The sequence below is a fragment of the Gamsiella multidivaricata genome (assembly GCF_025024155.1).
Source record: "Gamsiella multidivaricata strain RSA 2152 chromosome Unknown BC939scaffold_11, whole genome shotgun sequence".
Lineage (NCBI taxonomy): Eukaryota > Fungi > Mortierellomycota > Mortierellomycetes > Mortierellales > Mortierellaceae > Gamsiella > Gamsiella multidivaricata.
This window is the reverse complement of record NW_026251719.1, coordinates 264,513-282,436: the sequence shown is the minus strand read 5'-3', so window position 1 is coordinate 282,436 and position 17,924 is coordinate 264,513. Positions and strand designations below refer to the sequence as shown.

The 17,924-nt window shown below is 49.0% G+C and overlaps 5 protein-coding genes across 5 annotated transcripts; 2 read left to right on the top strand and 3 right to left on the bottom strand.

The window, feature by feature from the left end:
* Positions 1-321: 321 nt before the first annotated feature.
* BC939DRAFT_441788 (uncharacterized protein) lies at positions 322-5,031 on the bottom strand. The gene is made up of 5 exons (XM_051554297.1): positions 4,281-5,031; positions 3,957-4,042; positions 3,207-3,859; positions 2,388-3,079; positions 322-2,281 (listed from the first exon to the last, which is right to left on the bottom strand). Exons 1-5 carry the CDS (start codon positions 4,855-4,857, stop codon positions 588-590), a joined length of 3,702 nt encoding a protein of 1,233 aa, XP_051415482.1. The 5' UTR covers positions 4,858-5,031; the 3' UTR covers positions 322-587.
* Positions 4,983-5,899, top strand: BC939DRAFT_441787 (uncharacterized protein; the record flags this gene model as incomplete). Its single annotated transcript, XM_051554296.1, has 1 exon — positions 4,983-5,899. A coding segment is annotated over exon 1 (340 nt), but the record flags the coding sequence as incomplete, so codon positions are not given.
* A 1,639-nt stretch (positions 5,900-7,538) lies between these two features.
* On the bottom strand, positions 7,539-10,333 carry BC939DRAFT_441785 (ubiquitin-conjugating enzyme/RWD-like protein). The gene is made up of 8 exons (XM_051554295.1): positions 10,234-10,333; positions 9,984-10,053; positions 9,841-9,852; positions 9,705-9,716; positions 9,511-9,570; positions 9,321-9,391; positions 9,078-9,191; positions 7,539-8,268 (listed from the first exon to the last, which is right to left on the bottom strand). The coding sequence occupies exons 1-8, from the start codon at positions 10,261-10,263 to the stop codon at positions 7,873-7,875; spliced, it is 765 nt and encodes a 254-aa protein (XP_051415480.1). The 5' UTR covers positions 10,264-10,333; the 3' UTR covers positions 7,539-7,872.
* A 658-nt stretch (positions 10,334-10,991) lies between these two features.
* Positions 10,992-12,624, top strand: BC939DRAFT_441782 (uncharacterized protein). Its single transcript, XM_051554294.1, has 5 exons — positions 10,992-11,207; positions 11,332-11,383; positions 11,524-11,902; positions 12,027-12,118; positions 12,226-12,624. Exons 1-5 carry the CDS (start codon positions 11,011-11,013, stop codon positions 12,613-12,615), a joined length of 1,110 nt encoding a protein of 369 aa, XP_051415479.1. The 5' UTR covers positions 10,992-11,010; the 3' UTR covers positions 12,616-12,624.
* Positions 12,625-13,070: 446 nt separating this feature from the next.
* BC939DRAFT_474314 (uncharacterized protein) lies at positions 13,071-14,327 on the bottom strand (the record flags this gene model as incomplete). Its single annotated transcript, XM_051558407.1, has 3 exons — positions 13,071-13,585; positions 13,711-13,957; positions 14,103-14,327. The coding sequence occupies 3 exons, from the start codon at positions 14,325-14,327 to the stop codon at positions 13,071-13,073; spliced, it is 987 nt and encodes a 328-aa protein (XP_051415478.1).
* Between the last annotated feature and the right edge of the window lie 3,597 nt (positions 14,328-17,924).

Here is a 17,924-nt window from a genome sequence, read left to right as displayed (position 1 = left end):
ATTTTTGCCCGGCTCGGATCCAATGCTGCTGCTCATGCTCATGCAAAACAGGGCCTCGTAATTCAGTGGTGGTACTCAGCTTCTCCCCCCTTTGCTATCCAACCCAGTCCCCCTCACTTTTTTTTTCTCTCTCTCTCTTTCCCCCCTCTCGTTTCTCAGCAAAGGGCGTAAGGTTTGTTCAGAATGAACCCGATTTTTAAATGACCTTCATGCAGGAACAAACTGCAACTAACTCCCCCCCTTTTTGCGGGAATGAATGAATAAATGAAAAAATAAGGGAAGGACACGCGGTGAAGAAGGCTTTTTTTGCACCGTTGAGTTTTTTTTTTTTAAAAGTACATTTTTTTTTATGCCGGCCAGGATAGAGACGCAGGGTCATCCTGAAAAAAATAAATAAAGAAAAAAAAAACTACATATATGAACAATAGATAACTAGAGATGGCAAGAGTGGGGAGAAGAAAAGAAAGAAAGAAAAAAAAAAGACTGAGATCGTGTCTGAGAGGAAAAAAAAAAAAAGCGCGTCTGATGCTCCATGTCGGGTATCTTCATGTAATAATAATTATAATATTTTTTTTTCTTTCCCCGCCCTATGTTCCCTTTCGGAGCATCGTCAACGGATTCCACTTGGCTCGACCGCTCGAACTCGAAGTCTGATCCGGGCTCGAGGCAAGACCCTCCGACAGTGTCTGCACGCTCTTCCAAAGTGGTTTCATCTCTGCAGGCATCTTCAAGTTGCTGTGGTTGCTGTTGTTGCCCTGGGACGAGGACGAGGACGAGGACTCATGGTCGCCACCAGCTCCAGCTCCAGCTCCAGTCTTGATCGCATCCTCAACAACAATTCCACTCATACGTCTCCACCAACCCTCCGCCTGCTCCTCCACAATCTTCTTTGCCAACGCCTTCCGCTTCGCCTGACCACTCTCACCCAACCAGCTCTCCAGCAGTCGGATCGCCTCCGCTTTGCGCTCCTCCTTTCTCCTGACCGCGCTCACACTCTGGACTACTGATGCCTGGGATCCTCCCAGAGACGACTCGCCCTTGGAGGATTTGGCCCATCGAATCGCATCCTTGATATTCGACTCATCGTTCAACATCAGATCGTTCTCAATCATCCACCGAAGCGAACGGATCCTTCCAAAGAAGGCCGCGTAGCTGAGTGCTGTCCCATGTGGGTACACATCCTTGGAACTCTTCAGTCTCGAATCCGCACCTCGACTGTACAGCTCCTGCACCATCAACGGACAGTCACGTCCTGCAAACAACCGCATCAACGCCGTCTCCTTCCAATGGTTCTTGGCATCGACAGGTGCTCCGCGGTCGAGCAGGAATCGCATCGCCGCGAGCACGTCCTGCTCATTCGCCTCCAGATCCGCCTGAGAGACCGCAATCCGCCAATCATCCTGGCAGAGTCCACCTTCCTCACAAAGCACATGCAGCGCCGTTCGCTTGTAGAACGAATCCGCAGAATTGACCTGCGCCCCACGCTGGACCAAAAACTCGACCAGTTCCTGTGGTTGACTGGAGGCGCAAGCACTGCTCAAGACAGAGCGTCCATCGAATTTCCAGGGCGTGTTGATCAAGGTCGGTTCCTTATCCAGGTGATACTTCACAAGCGCAAGGTTTCCCTTCTTGGCACATTGCCAAATGTTCTCTTGACCACCCTTCGTACCATGGTTCCCTGGACGGACACCCATCTGCGTAGATCGCGACATCATCGATGACGTGGCCGATGGTGCCATCGTCGACATTGTATGCGCCAGCGAGACCATGCCCGTGGACTGTGTCGAGACAGTGTTGATAGACATGGGCCGTGAGCTTCTGTCGGGCATCGGGCGCGTCTGGATAGCCCTTGATGAGGAAACCGCTGGTGGGGATGAGTCCATCGAGGGAACCGTCAATGGCTCTTCGCTAGCCGACATGGTCGTGAGAGGATCCACATGGGACTCGGGCTCGGTCGAGTCCTCTGGCTCGACCTCCTCCGAGATGGTCTCGATGCCCGAGGTGCCTGTGGTGGGGACAGTGCAGATGCCGTCTGTAATACGGTTGACATCCATGGAAGACGTCAATGTCTCTTCCTCCGTCTGGTCGACCACATCCGGTACTTCAACAATCGTTGCAGTCATTGGAAGGTCGACGCCGCAAACGTCCTTAAGCAGCGTCGCCATGGCAGTCGAGGGTCGCAAGGGCAGCTTGTCGAGACGCTCATAGGACACGATCGAGCCCGCATAGAGAAGGGTGCTGGTGATCTCAACGTTATCGGTATGGATCGCATAGTCCAATGCTGTTTGGGTTACAGATAGAATAAAGGCAATTAGCACAACATAGTCCAAATGACAATTCTGGTGCACATATCTCGTTGTTGGTCTTCCACGCTTGTGTTTCATTACCTGTCAGTCCAGAGTCATCCTCAATGTCCAGCTCGATACCTTCTTCGATCAAAATATCGACTCCGGCCTGGTAGCCCAGTAGCACAGAGTTGTGAAGCATCGTCGATCCATTCGACTGGCTCTGTCCAGAGATATCGGTAGAGGAGGGCAAGCCCGAGATACGTCCGAGCATACTGAAATACGAGGCGGCATCGCCGGGTTCGCCATTCGACTGGATCATGTTCCTCAACATCTGCTCCAGCTCACTCTGTGCCTGCTCGTTCGTAAACTCGTAGGTCTTGTCCGAGGGCAAAAAGTTCTCATGATGATGGATCCAGATGCGCACGGTCTCCGTCTTGGGGTACCGTGGGGTCGTGCACTCGATGTAGAACGGGTTGATGTCGATCACTTTGCCGTACTCGCGACCGAACATCGGGGTCATGCCGCGCGAGAAGTTCTGGCCAATGATGATGACATGGTTCTCCTGACAGATAGGTCCACTCCTGGGCTCGAGACTCTTGATGACCGGGGGCAAGTCCGTATCGACCAAGGGCGGCGTCATGGGTGGTTCCTCGCGTCGCTTCTTGACTGGGCCTGTATCGTAGTGATGAGCTGCATTGGACGCGGGCGAACCTGGGGGACTGGACGTCTTTGCGGGGGAGGGTGGACCACCGGCACTGCCACTTTCGTGTAATGGCGGCGATTGCGATTTTCTGAAATAAACAAAACATATGGTTTTTTTTACGTTTCATTAGTACCCCGGTCACATGAACATCATGTTGTTCCTTATTCCTATTCAATGCAATTACTCCAAAATGGATAAAGAGGACAGGCACTTACGAAGACTTGTCTGCGCTCTTGGACATGGTCCGCGAGCCCTTGTCTCGGCCATGGCTGGCATAGATCTCGACCTCATCACTACGACCCTGATAAACAAGAGCCGGGCCGGTGTGGCTGAGCTGTCCCATGCTGGTGAGTTCGATCTCAAAGCTGAACTTCGTACCCGGTCCGCGATGGTGAGACGTGCTGGCACACCAGGCGGATGCAATCAGCTTGATCTGGCCGTTACGGAGTGTCACCATGCCGTTCTCGTCAATCATGGGCTTGCCGTTCACACCGGGATGGAAACGCAGGATCTCGGGTGTCTTGTCCTTGCAGCGACCGCAGGGCACGACTGGACGATGCTCGGGCTCCAAATATGTGGTTAGTTTCAGGGACAGCACATCCTCTTCCTGTGCGCTTGTGGGTGTTGACATTGTATCGGCACTTCGCTTTCCAGACGCATTCAGGGTGATACGACCGGTCGAGTCGGCCCTACATGGCAGCACAATGTTCTCGGTGGGGATGCGAAGGTAGCGGTACCGGTCGCGGTCTTCTTCGTTCAGGTGCACATTGAGATAGAACTGCTGGCCCTTGCGGAACTCGCCGTCGTCGTCCTTCTTGGACGAAGTAAAGACCTTGAGGTGTTTGGTGCCAGTAAACTCAAAGTCGTCCTACAAGAGGTAGTGGAGTAGAAAAATGATCAGGGTCTTGCACAAGGTTGTAGGAGCCAATAAAGTATAAATACAATAGACTTATCAGATAACTTACTCTCGGACTATCATCAAAGCTGGTGTGGGTGTGAGCCGGTGTGGCATACGCAACTTGCTCGTCTGGGTGTGCATCGCCCCAGGGTGCTATTCGTTATAATGAAAGTGTCAAGGAACACAAGAGGTTAGAGAACAAATACGATGTAGACTATGCGTTGTCTTATAAGCACACCAGGAAGATGATCGGGAAGAGAGGGAGAGAGGGGGGGGAAGAGAGACAAACATCGGGAGGGTGGACCAGTATTTCTCCGTTAGCTGAATGTTTGCTCTTTTGTGGGCGTAGTGGTCATGAATAAAGGGGCTTAACGGAGCATAGAGTTCTTACCCCATGCGAGGTGGTTATCAACAGGTGAGGTCTTGATAGGCATCATGTCTGGTGAGCAGCTCTGCTGGATGTACTCGGGGATGTGAAGGGGTGGGGGCGAGCTGAAGTGTTGCGAGGGAACGGTGGCGATGCCGAGATCCAAGGAGGGCATGGTTGGGACGGGCGAGGGAGCATCGAAGAGATAGTCGGTTGTGAAGAGATTCTGCGGCGGTGTCTGTTGCTGACGGTGCAGCGGAGGGGATGGGTGCTGCTGGTGCTGGTGCTGTTGCGCGGACGACTGCAGGCCGCTGCTCTCCGAACTCAGCGGACCCTGAAGATTCTGTCCCTGGCCCATAAATGGCCGCTGCGGCTGTCGGAGCATGACCGCGGGATGTCCGTGTCCCTGCTGCTGCTGCTGTTGCTGTTGCTGCTGCTGCTGCTGCGGATATTCGGGTACCGCTCTTGGCATGGAGCCGACAGGCTTTGCAGCGGTGCGAGGATCGATGATGTGATTTGAGGGCAGGCTGTTCAGGTCATATGAATCCCAACGAGGCACCATTGAAACCAAGGCACCGTCCAGTCCTATTGTCAAGGCCATGGGATCTTCAGAGCTATGTTGGCTAGCCAGGAGCGCAGCGTCCCAGTTGGGTTTAGCAGCATAGACATTGGTGTTGTCGTATGACGCTAGTGCTGGTGCAGCTGTGATGTTGCTAGTGGCACTATTGCTGTTGGTGTAGGATGGATGTTGCTGCTGCTGCTGCTGCTGCTGTTGCTGTTGCTGTGAGGGGAGCTGTTGGGAGGGCAGGGGACGGGGGACGATGGAAACAGGGGCGAGCTGCTGGCTCTGGTGCTGGTGGTGACGCTGATGGTCGTATTGGAACTGGTCGAGCCTCAGCTGGTGCTGCTGCTGCACCAGAGACTGCTGCTGCTGCTGTTGCTGCTGCATGGTTGCACCAGCACCGGTGTAGTATGTGTTATTACTCATGAAAGGGAGACGAGAGAAGGAGAAGGAGAAGGAGAGAGAAGCCGCTTTGCAGGAGAGGAAGAGAGAGAGAGTGTGTGTATGTGTATGAGTGTGAGTGTGAGTGTGTGTGTGAGTGTGAGATTGAGATTGGGTGCGAGATTGGAAGAGTGCGGGGATGGAGTTCAACTGACGAGGACACACATGCGACCGGATTGTGGAGGGAAGAAATTGCGGGGAATGAAGTGAAGGAGAAGGAAAAAAAGGGTTTATATGAAGAGAGAGAAAGAGGAGAGAGAGAGAGAGAAAGAAGGGGAGAAGGAAAAGAAAGAGAGGGAAAGTTATGAACAGAAGGAAGGAAGAGGAAAGGGAGTCGAGCTGGGGGGGGGAAATGATTATTGGGTGTGTGGACGTAGAAAAAAAAGAAAGAGTGAATGAGGGAGAGTGAGCCAATAAAATAAATCAGAGCAAACACTGGGCGCAATTGAATTGGAGTGAATACCCATGTGTGTTTATCTCAAAGACACACACCTGTCTATTCAATTTATTGCTGTTGACACACACATACACACATACACACACCAAACACCAAACGGTGAATAAGAAAACGACAGAGTAAAAAAAAGGCCCTGGCTTTATTTTTTATTGTATTTTCCAGACGTGTTGTCGCCGTGTCGAGCCAAATCGAGTCAAGTGGAGTCTATGCAGACTGAGCCCAAGAGTACTTCAGCCTAGCGTAGCTTACTTGTTCTCGGCCTGGTTGATTCCTTGTCCTTGTGCCCCTCCCTCCCCTGCTGACAAAAAGAAAGTGGAGCCATGTTCCTCTCTTCGTCGCTCCCCTCTCGTCAGCCAGCCCTTTGTCCTCCCAGTCAAGGGGGGGGGGGTTTTTTTTTTCCCTGGACAAGAAAAGAAACACTCTTGTGGTTGATTGCCTACACAATTGTGTGTCCGTGTGTATACGAAAATGTTGTGTGTATGGGTGTGGGTGTGGGTGTGGGTGTGTGTGTGTGTCGTATATTACGTGTGCGTGCGATTAGAACGCAGGCCCCCCGGTCCCAAGGAACCTTGGAGTTGAACTCGCACCAGTCATCGAAGAAGGTCACGCTCCTGTTTCGAGTTCCTCGACTATCACTGGTCCACTGCTGTGGCTGAAAAGTGTACAGCGAAAGAGAGAGAGAGAGAGAGAGGGGGGGGGGGGGGGGTCCAGATCCTGGTCGCCCGCTGGCCAGTAGGGGTTTTTTTTCTTTCTTTCTTTTTCTTGGAATGACCCTGCAGCAAACTGGTCCTTCCTCCTTCCCGCCCATGTCTGTCAAACGGGTATTGATGTCAATGTCATGATAATAATATCTTACCCGCACCCGCAACCCCCACTCTCGCCCTTCGCCCTCCCGCCCTCCACAGTTCGATCTGATCTGCACTCCCTTTTCTGCTGCACTCAAATGAAGAAAGAAGCGTCCATCTGCTCATGTATATTCAGGCACAGTAGATTACTATCCACCCCTTCGTCTCATACTGCAGATGCTCTTCTTTCTTTTCTTTTTTTTCGTTCGCGTCTCTTCTTTAAACACGTTGTTTACATCGCGCTTTTTTATTTTTTAATATCTTTTGGCTCTCTCGATGTCATTCCCTTCCCTCTCTCTCTCTCTCGTTCTCTCTCTGGTTCTTTCTGCCCTTAGGCCGTCCATCGTTTCTCCTTGTCTTTTTTAATAAATAACGTCCGAGGAGCCATGGAACCATGCCATGGTCCGTACTCAAAATCTGACACCACCATCACCCCCCCCTATATGCCACATGTAGCATTCATTATCTATTGGCACTAAACGCAAAATAGGGCATTTTCGAATATATTTTAGCACACTCACTCGTCATACCGTTTTGTCTATCGTATCTCTTTAACCCCTCTCTTTTTTTCTTTTTTTTTTTATTCCAAAAAAAAAAAAAAAAAAAAAGAGATGGAGGCACATAGGCGAATTTTCTATGGCCAAGCAAACAAACTGCGGTTTTTTTTTTTTTCAAATCAAGTCCTCTGTTGTTTATTTGTCTTCTATATGATGTGCTCGTTACGGGTTTCCTAAACTGGAGTCGTTTTGTCTTTCATAACATGCAAAAAGGACATGATAGAAATTCAAAAAAAAAAAAAAAAAAACGTTCTTGATTAGTTACACACGCAGCATAGTTGATTCCCTCTTTTTCTTTTTAGAAACTCACCGACAATGAATAGATAAGAGTCCGGTATTAAAAAAACGTGGAGAAGCCGAGTGACAAGATCAGGGAACCGCCAGAAATAAAAAAAAATAAAATAAAATAAAACAAGGACGCCTATAGACAGACCGTTTGCTTTTGTTTTATTTTGTTTTATTTTTATTTTTATTTGAGGGTGTATTTGTTCGTACACGTAAAAGTACCCACGCATTAGCAGATAAAATCGTATTATGTATCCCAGATATAGCCCTTCATGCGCTCAGCTCAAGTCAATGCGTCTTTCGTCGTTGGTTTCTTTTTTTAAAAAAATATAAAGCCATCGTTGACGTTGAGGATAATGATAGTCATCCTCATGTTGTTGTTGCTGTTGTTCTTGATCGTCCTTGCTATCAATATCTCTTTTTTTTTTTATCTTTTTTTTTTTTATCTGGTACTAATAATGTCCTTTCATCAAGAGTTGCTCAGCAAGTCCTCCAAAGCAACTTCTGTATTCCATTTCGCTCGGATCAAGAACGTGCGTGCCCTGTCAGCAGGGAAGCCCATCTCCACCAGATTCTGGACCTTGCGCCGCTTCTCCAATTCTTCCTCTGTCAACACTGGTTCTACAGGATATGCGACAAATGCTGGGCGCTGCTGATCTTGGTACACTGATCCACCCGTCATCATAGTCGTGCCTGCCCCATTGCTGCTTTGGGAACCTCCGTTCAGCCGCTGCCGAAGTTGTGGCGCATGCTTAGAGTGGAGAAGGTCGTCCTCTGTGGGCTTGGCGTAGCATTCTGTCCAAAACCGGGCCGTTTCCAGAAATATAGGATAATCGTTCAGATATTGAGACGCTACTTGCGCGTCCTACACAGAATATATGCAAAAATATATAGAGAGTCGTGAGCATTAAATGGTTCTTATACTGCCATCTCTGCCGCGTATAGAATTATGAGGAGCCCTGTCCCTGAGCCCAAAAGACATCATCTCCGGATGACGATACATTTCACGTTCGTGTCTATTCCTGCACGACCATTCCCAGTTACGAAAGAGACCAGGGACCCCATCCTAAGGGACCCCATCCTAAGGGACCCAACCAATGGCGAAAAAGAGACCTCCTCAACTGAAACAAGATGTCACCGGTTTGCATGAGTCCTTAGTGCTCTCGATCCATACTATTCGAGGAGTATCCAATGGTCATGCCTAGTCAAGCCCCGCGCCCTGGCCAGTCTAATCATAACACTGCCCTTGGTATCTGATCAAGGATATGTACTCATCGCCCGTAAATAATTTCCGTCCATTGCTCATTTTCCGTAAGCGAGCGCTGAGGAGACAATTGATTTGCTCCGCCCTGTCTCTTTGTCAGGTATGAATCTGCCTGTTGAAGTGTCCACTCCTGCAGCCTCATAGCTCACGGAAATGACAAACGGTCGATACGAATGCAATGTCAAAAAAATAAAAAATAATAATGAAACTGGAATATGCTGGGAGCACATCTTTCCATGCATAAAATATACCGCTCTTGCAGCACATTAAACTGTCCTATGCCTCCGTTTGCGTAATCCCATCGTTGTTGGCGGTCCGGCCTGTTGTGTCAAAGATGCAGCATCTGCAGGTCCCGTCTATTTTCCCGTCTTCATCCTGCTATAGCCGCTTTCCTGGTTTCCTATTTTTACCTGGGGGTCATTTGGCTCGGGAGTACACAATAAGGATTGAACCGAAAGTAAAGTCGAGGAAATTGTCAGGACAGGAGACCATTGGTTCTTGAGGATATCAAGACAGATCACGCCCTAATGCCCATGATCCACCATGTTAACGAAAACAAAGAACTGTTTAGTAATATGGTCACGCGACGGCGACCCATATATGGGCATTGGTCCCATAGATCGGCAAAAAAAAGCTCCGCCGTGTTCACGCACCGTTTGAGAGCTGATGTTGGGATGGTATATTTTCGTGTCAAACTTGACCTTGGGTGGTTGGAACGGATAGGCTAATAGTTTAATTGCAATATAAAACAACATCCGCTTTGTTCAGTACTCCCATAAATGAATCTCGAGTTGTATGCATGTACACATGCACTCATGCAATGTAACATTCACGGTGCCTTACTGTCGGAAAGAACGATATCTACTTGGAACATTCCGCCCTCATATGGCGTTCCCTCAGGACCTATTGCCGTGCATCAAATAGCGACAGAGTCGGTAAATCACCTTGAACGAAATAAAAAGCTGCAGTGTTGAAAGCCCGTGTATGGTCCCACGTCTCTCTGCTTCTTTGTTGACCATATCCTGCGCAGCTGTTACCTGGAAAACGGCCTAAGAGAGATATGTACGCGTTTCAAGATGTATCGTTAGTCCCGTTTGCTCCCATAATTTAGAAGGGCTGCATATCGGCACAGCCGTATTGCAAGAGCCTTGATGGGATATCGGAGCTTCTTACCTTTCATGTGCACTATCGGCGCGGTTCGGATGTAATACATGTTCATAATGCACAAGATATAGAAAGTACCACCGTTAGTGATGATTTCAAGTCATTGTCATACAGGCGTCTCTTCATTTGTCCTACAAGGCTGAGACACATACTGATATTGCTATCCTCGACTAGCTTCAGATCGATATGCGACGCCTGGTCCCGCTGGCAGTCAGCGATTTCCTATTGATTCATATAGTTCAGTGGCGTAAAAGAGTCAGAAAGGTTGCAGAAAAGGCACGGCGTTGGAAAGCGCACTTGAGTTTTTAGGTCCTTGTCATTCGTAAAGACGCAACTCGTTCGCTGAAGTTCCTGCCGCCATGACATCACTAGCATCCGGTTCCCAAAAGGATGACATCGCACCTTTTGAATCCTTCGAAGCCGACCCGCCATTTGGTATTAGAACTGCGTGATGAACAAGTTGGGATGCAGAAGGATGTATGGTAATGAAAGCAGTGCTATGCGTTCAAGGGAGGCATATACCCCATATGAAGCTTTATGTGGAGGCGTTGGATAGAGTGCCGAGCCCCTCAAGCTGCACAATGTCACATGAACGAGATATCTGGGACGAGCCTGGCAAGGAGTTGGACGCAAACGGCCATGGCAGGCACAAGGTCGTCTTTTCCTTTACTCAACCGTTTCCCGCGTAACATCATATCCACGCAGGTTTGCTGCTTTGAGTTTTGGTATTCCACGTATTCTCTTTATCTAGACATACATACTTCTGCTTCAACCGGCACCTCCGGTGTCCCCCACCACGGACCGAGCTTTGGCACATATTCGGGCACTCAACTGGGGAAATCCAGGTACCAGTTGTACTATGAACAGTCACGGTGTCTCTTTCGGAAGGCCTCAATTTTTGGCGGCAAATCTTCTTCCTTGAACTGCCCCTGTCCCCAAACCCTGAACCCTGAACGAACCATGCTGATCCAGAAGAGAAGGGCTTCCATAGTGGTTCTCGGCGATGATGAAGATTTCGAAATTTCTGGACGCAAGCCTGCACGTGGCACATATTCAGTAGCATCGGCACAGCAGAGCACCAAAAGCAGCAGCAACAGATCGAACAACTTGGAATATGAAGATGAAGATGGACAGGAACAGGAACAGGAACAGGGACAGGATCCTATACAGGCACAGAGAATGGATACCACGACTGAACCGGAAAAGGACAGGGATCCCCTGGTTCCATTCTACTGCTGCTACTTACTGGCGTCAACGGTCCCTCGGTACAGGACACACGGATACGTAGGAAGCACACCCAATCCGATCAAACGCCTGCGTCAACATAACGGTGACTTAACCCAAGGAGCTAAGAAGACCAACAAAAAAAGACCGTGGTACAGTACAACAGCAGCCTATTTTATCTCTCTCTCTCTCCCTTTTTTTTTTTTTTTTTTTTTACGCACTTTTGGGGGAGTACAATGTTGACGATCAAGACGTCCTTTTGCGTATCAATAATAGGAAAATGGCGATGCTTGTACACGGCTTTCCTACCAAACTTGCGGCTCTTCAGGTACCAACTGCTTTTTCTTTTTTTTTTTTTTTTTTTTGGAGGGGGGAAGGAATCAACGTAGTCCGTATTGACAAGTTTCAATAGGACTTGCACTGAAATGACATGGTACCGTTTTATTTCTTATTTTTTGGATGACCTAGTTCGAGTGGGCCTGGCAGAACCCAGAGCGATCCCGTCAATTCAATAAGCAGCCAACTTTAGCCTCTTCAACACAGTCCAATACCCCTACGACCCCAGAACCTGTTGCGTCCTCAACCTCCAGCAAACCCCAGAGGGGGCGTCCGCCAGTCCTCGTTAAGGACAAAGTATGTGTCGTCCACACCATGGTGAGACGACCTTCGTGGGCACGGTGGCCCCTGTCTGTGTACATCATGGATTCCGAGGTGCTGAAGCTGTGGTTAGAAATGGAGTGCAATCACAGGAACACCCAAAAGAGTTTGGTCCGACGGGATATTGTCATGGACAACGGAGCTCTGCAGGATTTGGCGCACCTTTTCTCTGACCACGGACTCCAATACAGTAAGGATAAGGGTTTATTTGGAGACCGTACCTCCTTACTTTTCTTTTTTTTTTTTTTTTTTTTCAGGAAAAAAAAATTGGCTTTCATAAGTGGGCTGCTAACGTTTATTGTACGCGGTGCAAGAACAAGTGAAAGCGCGAGAACTAGATACGTATGAGCATTTCCGTAAGGCCCGGTCCAAATGTTTGATCTGCAACAAGGCCATCGACTATAATGTAAGGTCCCACACCGTATCCATCGCTTGCCTTTTTTTTTTTTTTTTTTTTTTTTTTTTTGGAATCTATCTAGTATATTAACTTAAGTGTGGGTGTTCCAATCATAGGATCCATCAAGCTTCCTGTCCTGCAGCAATACTCAAATCGACTGCGTCATGATCGGACATCTGGGATGCATGGCAACATCCATGATATCTCAAGAGAAATCTACGCCACCAAACTCGGGTACAGCCAAACGCCAGACAATCCAGTTTTCCAAGGACGGGTACGCTTCTAAAGATAAGGACCCTGCTCCCGAGCACCTGCTACTCCCCACCAAAGGCAGGTGCCGAATATGCAGCGGCGAACTGGACTGGGCGCGCATGATACGATCTATGAATACCCGACGAGAGGCCCTTGCCTCCACAGCAGAATCGAAGCGGGATATTGATACCGGCAATGCATCATCATCTTTATCATTTCACTTTGATCTCTCGAATCCATTTTCTTCACCATGAAAGAAGAGGTTTTTTTTTTTTTTTTTTTTTTTTTTTTTTATACACGATGTTAAAAGTACACAGGACAAGCAATATGAAAGAAAGGTCGCTTGAAGAATAGAACGAGGCCTAGAATACAGAACTTTTTTTTTTTTTTTTTTTTTTTTTTTTTGGTAGTTTCGAGAATTGGTGTTGTTGTTGAGGGTGTCGTCTTGGGCTGAAACCGAGACGAGACGAATACTGGACGATGTCGCTTCTGTTTTTAAGTAACGAGTTGCTGTTTTGTTGAAGACCCATCCTGCCATGCAAAGAGCGCCGGAGTAGCTGATTTGTATCTGTACTGCTGTTCTCTGAGATTATTAATAAAAGAAAAAGAAAAAGAAAAAGAAAAAGAAAACAAAAAAATATTGCTGAAAAGTGTCGGTCGTCTCTTCCGTTTGTCTACAATGTTTCGTTCGTTTTTTTTTCCTCGCCCACTAGAACGTCGCGACGACAGGACGCTTATCTGCAACTGTCATCTTGGAGAACTGGTCACCCAAGCTCCTGCCATCCTGAGAGCCTCCCTCGAACTTCTGCGCCGCCTTGACACCCCCCGTGCTGGTGCTCGTTCCCTGCATATCGCTACCGAACCGCCCGAATTCCCTCTCGTCCTGCTCATCCGGATAATAATCCACACCTTCGACCCTCTCCACGATATCATCGTTTTCGTATTCGCCATAGTCGCCATAGTGCCCCTCGCCATAGGATGCGTCGTCCTGGTAGCCATAATCAACCTGGTAATGACCCCAGTGAAGTTGTTTGAGGAATTGGTCCATGTCTGACCAGATATAGGGTTTCTTCGCGGTTACGATGCCCCTGATCTTGGAGACCACTGTATCCCAGGGCATATTGCGTGTCTGGTTAAGCTGCAGCGTTGTGAGGACGTCGATATAGAGCTGGGTGTCAGAGCGAAGCAGCTGAAAGACGGTCTCCAGTGTCAATGTAGACAAGCCTACCGATAATAATAAGCAAAAGCAACGAAGCGCATGTTAGTTTTTTTTTTTTTTTTGGTCCGAGTGCTGTATCGTGCCGAGTTCCTTCGAGGAGTACGCTCGCTTTTTTTGCGGTATCGATTACCCATTGAATCGGATGCCTCTGCTTCTGCAAAGGCTCGTTGGATCCGGAGTCGGGTCGGAGCTGGTAGGGCTGAGAGGAAGGCCTGGATGGACTGCATAACCTGTGTATGAGATGCCGAGGGATTGTCGAGCTTGAGTGCGGAAACATAGTTCTGGAACAAACTCGGGGACCGCAGGATCTCTTGGACTTTGATCATCAGCGGGGTCGACATCAAGACATTTGTCAACGTATTCAAGAACTCGGCATCCTAAAAAAGAATGATATGGTAATAATGATTGGTGTCAGAAGATGAACCTGGGTAGCCGCTTACCCCCTTCCCAAAAGAAAAAAGACAAATGTGCTATGGACATCGTATTCCTGTTCAGTCTTTGCGACGGTTTCCATGCCCTTACCTGACGAGCAAAGCTCAAGTAGCGGTGAAAGACAGGTATGAGCCTTCGAGCATTTGAGAAGAAGGGGACGAGGTTGTGGGTGAACTCTGGGATAGGCGCGTTGACGGCGACCATGGCCTGCCATTGTTCTACAAAGTTGTACCAGTCGTACTCGTAGAGCGAGTACGAGAGGCTCTTGAAGAAGCAGAATTGGCTGAACAGGGTCGGTATTGCTGAGTCCGCCATGCTTCCTTGCTTGCTGGATGGTGGGGAATGAGAGAGGAATGGGATTGAGGAGAGGATGGAGTGATGCGGTAGAGGATGTCGACCTTGCGCAACCAAAGTTCCGCCGCATGACGCGGGCTATTTGTGAACCTTAATTGAGATATGGACGCTCCAAATCAAATCAAATCATGGACGTGATACGGCGTGCTTGTAGGCGGCGCGCATGCAAAGAACGACCTCAATGACTATCTGCTTGCCATATGTGGCCTGCTTGTAGACCCAGCCTTGTGCTCCCACCATTGGCTCACATTCTCTGTCGTGAACGCCATTCCTTGACGCGTCGTTCTTTTGGTCGCGTCAAACAAACGCGTTCCGAGAATGAGCCGAAATTGTGGATCGCTCTTGCCTTTGTCCCAGCGGAAGACGACCTCGCCAAGGAATCTAGGGGCTGGCACTTCGCACCCTAGTCTAGCTTTTTCATTCTTCGTGCCCATGGCTGGAATGTATTCTTAGAGATAGGGACACGTGCGGACTATATGCGACAAGGCCTTGCGATGCAGGTCCCCTTTCTTTACTGGGCTCCGGAAGATTTTCTTTTTCCATATCCACTATCCGTCTGTGGGTATCTGAGCAAGGGGGAAGGGTGGTAATTTAGCTTTTTTTGGTGCTTTGCATAAGAATGTGGGATTTGGCGGCTCCATTAGTTCCTTCCGTTCACCCTGCCGAACATGCCGAACATGCTCATGCTATCTTAGATGTTTGAAGGGGCTGTACACACCTTTACACCCACAGGACATGCAGAATACAGATTGAGGGGTCGTAGAAAGGCAGATACCATGTCTCCTCTTATCCATGGCTTAAGCACCCAATCGGTCCGCCTGCCCCCTACATGCCCTCTTTTCCCAGCCCCCCTATAATTAGCAATGCATCCATCCCACCACCAAAAAAAGTATGCTGCGCACGAGCCATAACGCCTTGTGTTTTCTTGTTGTGTTTATGTACCCTAAAAGGGCCCTATACGAGTGAAAGGAGTGCTATGCTGACAATTGGCGCCCTTTATTACCTCATGTATTGCTGCACCGTACGCTGCTGCGGGGATTTCATATTAAGAGATACAAACAAAAGTGCAGGAGACAGCGGATAGCAGGCCGGGGGGATTAGGCGATAGTCAGGGCAAGGGCAATGGCAGAAAGCAAGAGAAATCAAGGGAAGAGGAGCACACCTAAGGTCCTCTTTCGTGTCGACGCAAGTGGCAGTCGTTGCTCACCGCTTGCAGCGCGTAGCACGTCCCTACGGTCCTATGCCTTTATTCCCTGACCGCTATCGGGGATGGGGCACAAGACGCGTATATATATATCTAGTCTCCATCCTGCTTAATAAAAAAGAAATAGTGTCATTGAAGACGATCTGCTTCCACTGCATTTATACAGACATCTATCCAAGGACGCCATCGTCGCCTCCCCTACCGTTCTCCTCTCCTATCCCACGGCTTCTACAGCAGCCCCGCCTAACAAGGAGCCCTTCGCGAACCAAATCCATCAGACCATTCCTCTGTCTGAAGTCCTGCTTTGCCACAGCAACAACCGTTTAAATTGGTGCAGTGAGCACTTCCCTAGACTGTTTACACCTCATTCTGTCGTTTTGTTAACGCGTCCCAGATAATTCGGGCTTCATAAAAGGTAAAAAAAAAAAAAAGCACTGACCATCCTCTCGCGTTCGATCCTGTCGCAAAGGCCCACGCTCTTCCATCTACCTTTTTTTTCTCCGGAGACGATCTCCATCAAACGCGCGTGCATCCTCACAAGAAAAAAGTAGCCATATCCTGTGCTCGCTACTCAGACATATCTGATTGATAAGGACCACTTTCTCTCTAACCGGGCCAACCTAATCCCTTCCAACCCAATCCACTATTATACCCCCCTCCCTCCCTCCCTCTTCAGTCTTTGCTGAAGGGTGTTTGAGCGTGTTGCTCTATGAAAAGGCACGCTGCTGCCCCATTCCGTCATCCCGGTCCCCTTTCATTGACCATTCGACAGTTCGTGCTTAAGGCTGGACACCTCCTTTTTAAAATCCACCTTTCCTTTCCACCAGCGCTCTCATTTTTTTTGGTCTTCTCCTTGTCCATCCGCCCCGCCTCCCCTCTCCATAGGTCCTCTCCTTCACGTTGCTTCTTGGGATCCGGGGTGCGTGGTTGGTCTGTAACTTGATCCGCGCCCTTGTATGGGTACCGCATGTGCTCTACTATGTGTGAATAACCCCCGATTCATGAACGGGGAGTGCACGACCCATACTCGCGCGCGGAGATACCTTTCCCTGCCTTCCAGCGTTAGCACAGCGCTATACTTTCGCGCCAAGTCCTTCGCATAGACATCGCACAGACACTTTACACCTCTGCAATATAAATAGACCATAACAGGGACCTTGCTCCTTCCATGCTCATATCCAGGTCCTTCCATTTCATCACTCAATATTTTTAGAGACTCTTGGTCGATGCACACTACGCCCATAGGCACCCAAGGTAAGGAGGGCTCAAACCACGGTGACAGTACCTTGAAGCTCTTTTGGCTCTCTGCCACTTTCTTGGAGCATACAGTCATCCCTCCCCCGCTTTTAAATATGTATAATGCCCCGTCTGTATGGTGAAATGGGAGGTGTGAGCAGAATGCAAGGGAACTACGACACCGATTGAGCAGGAAAGAAATAGGGAGGCCTTTGAAAGCTTTGCATGTATGTCTTAGCATGCTTGACCTTCCGTGGGCTACCTGCGTATGGTGATGCTGCTGGTGCTCTAGCTGTTGCCGTTGCTGTTGCTGTTCCTTTCTGCGTTTTACCTTTGAACCGCAATACTTTGCCTTGCACCTCGGTGGCGATGGTGGTGTCAGCCATGAACAATTATAAAGAATTCCACTGCGCGGTCCCTTAAATCATCACCGGCGGCGGCATTACCCAATACCAAGATGATTACATTCCTACTTCCCGGAGCAGCCCTTCTCGTTTCATTAAACACATCCTTGGTTCTCCGTTCTGTCTGTGCTCCAATCATTTGCATGCATTACATTGGACAGTGTCCTCACACACCCCCACAGACGCGTCCCTCCGACCGACGAACCAGCTTCTGCCCCTCTTCCGATCCTAACCAGCCTGTTCTTTTCTCTTAGTTTCTCTTAGTTTCTCTTCCCACCTCTTCTGCCCTTCAGTCTTTCTGTCTTCGGCTTACGTATTTAAAAGGCACCCTCGATCCACCTCCATTTCCACCTTCCCTTCTCTACATAGTTTCCCTTCAAGCAAACACATCTAACACGCTTAAAGTCTACTCCATCCCGACGTCTCACCCCCCTCTTTTCATCTCACGTCCACCTACGCGCATCCGTAGATCCTACCAACGCATCCAACAACTCCTTTCGCGCTCACATCCACTACATGCTGTCTGCCTTGCCGCACCCCTCAATATCCAGCCCACTCACCGACACTAACAGTGCCAGGCCAGAACACTCTCCTCAAAAGTCTGCATCTCCTATGATAAGTCGTCAGAGCATCAATCCCAGCGGCCTTAACGATCATACTCTGAGGTCTCAAACGAAGGATAATGAACCTGATGGCATGGTTAGATGCGCGCCC

Excerpts from the sequence above, each read along its gene's own strand:
- BC939DRAFT_441785 (XM_051554295.1), bottom strand. The coding sequence starts at position 10,263 with ATGGCGGGTCGGCTTCGAAGGATTCAAAAG. Across the intron at positions 10,054-10,233 it reads GGCTTCGAAGGATTCAAAAG|GAAATCGCTGACTGCCAGCG; the intron begins GTGCGATGTCAT and ends ATGAATCAATAG. Across the intron at positions 9,392-9,510 it reads AGATATCGTTCTTTCCGACA|CCTATCCGTTCCAACCACCC; the intron begins GTAAGGCACCGT and ends TTAAACTATTAG.
- BC939DRAFT_441782 (XM_051554294.1), top strand. The coding sequence starts at position 11,011 with ATGGATACCACGACTGAACCGGAAAAGGACAGGGATCCCCTGGTTCCA. Across the intron at positions 11,208-11,331 it reads ACCAACAAAAAAAGACCGTG|GAAAATGGCGATGCTTGTAC; the intron begins GTACAGTACAAC and ends TATCAATAATAG. Across the intron at positions 11,903-12,026 it reads TGACCACGGACTCCAATACA|AACAAGTGAAAGCGCGAGAA; the intron begins GTAAGGATAAGG and ends ACGCGGTGCAAG.
- BC939DRAFT_441788 (XM_051554297.1), bottom strand. The coding sequence starts at position 4,857 with ATGGCCTTGACAATAGGACTGGACGGTGCCTTGGTTTCAATGGTGCCT. Across the intron at positions 3,860-3,956 it reads GCTTTGATGATAGTCCGAGA|GACGACTTTGAGTTTACTGG; the intron begins GTAAGTTATCTG and ends TACCTCTTGTAG. Across the intron at positions 2,282-2,387 it reads GGATGACTCTGGACTGACAG|CATTGGACTATGCGATCCAT; the intron begins GTAATGAAACAC and ends TAACCCAAACAG.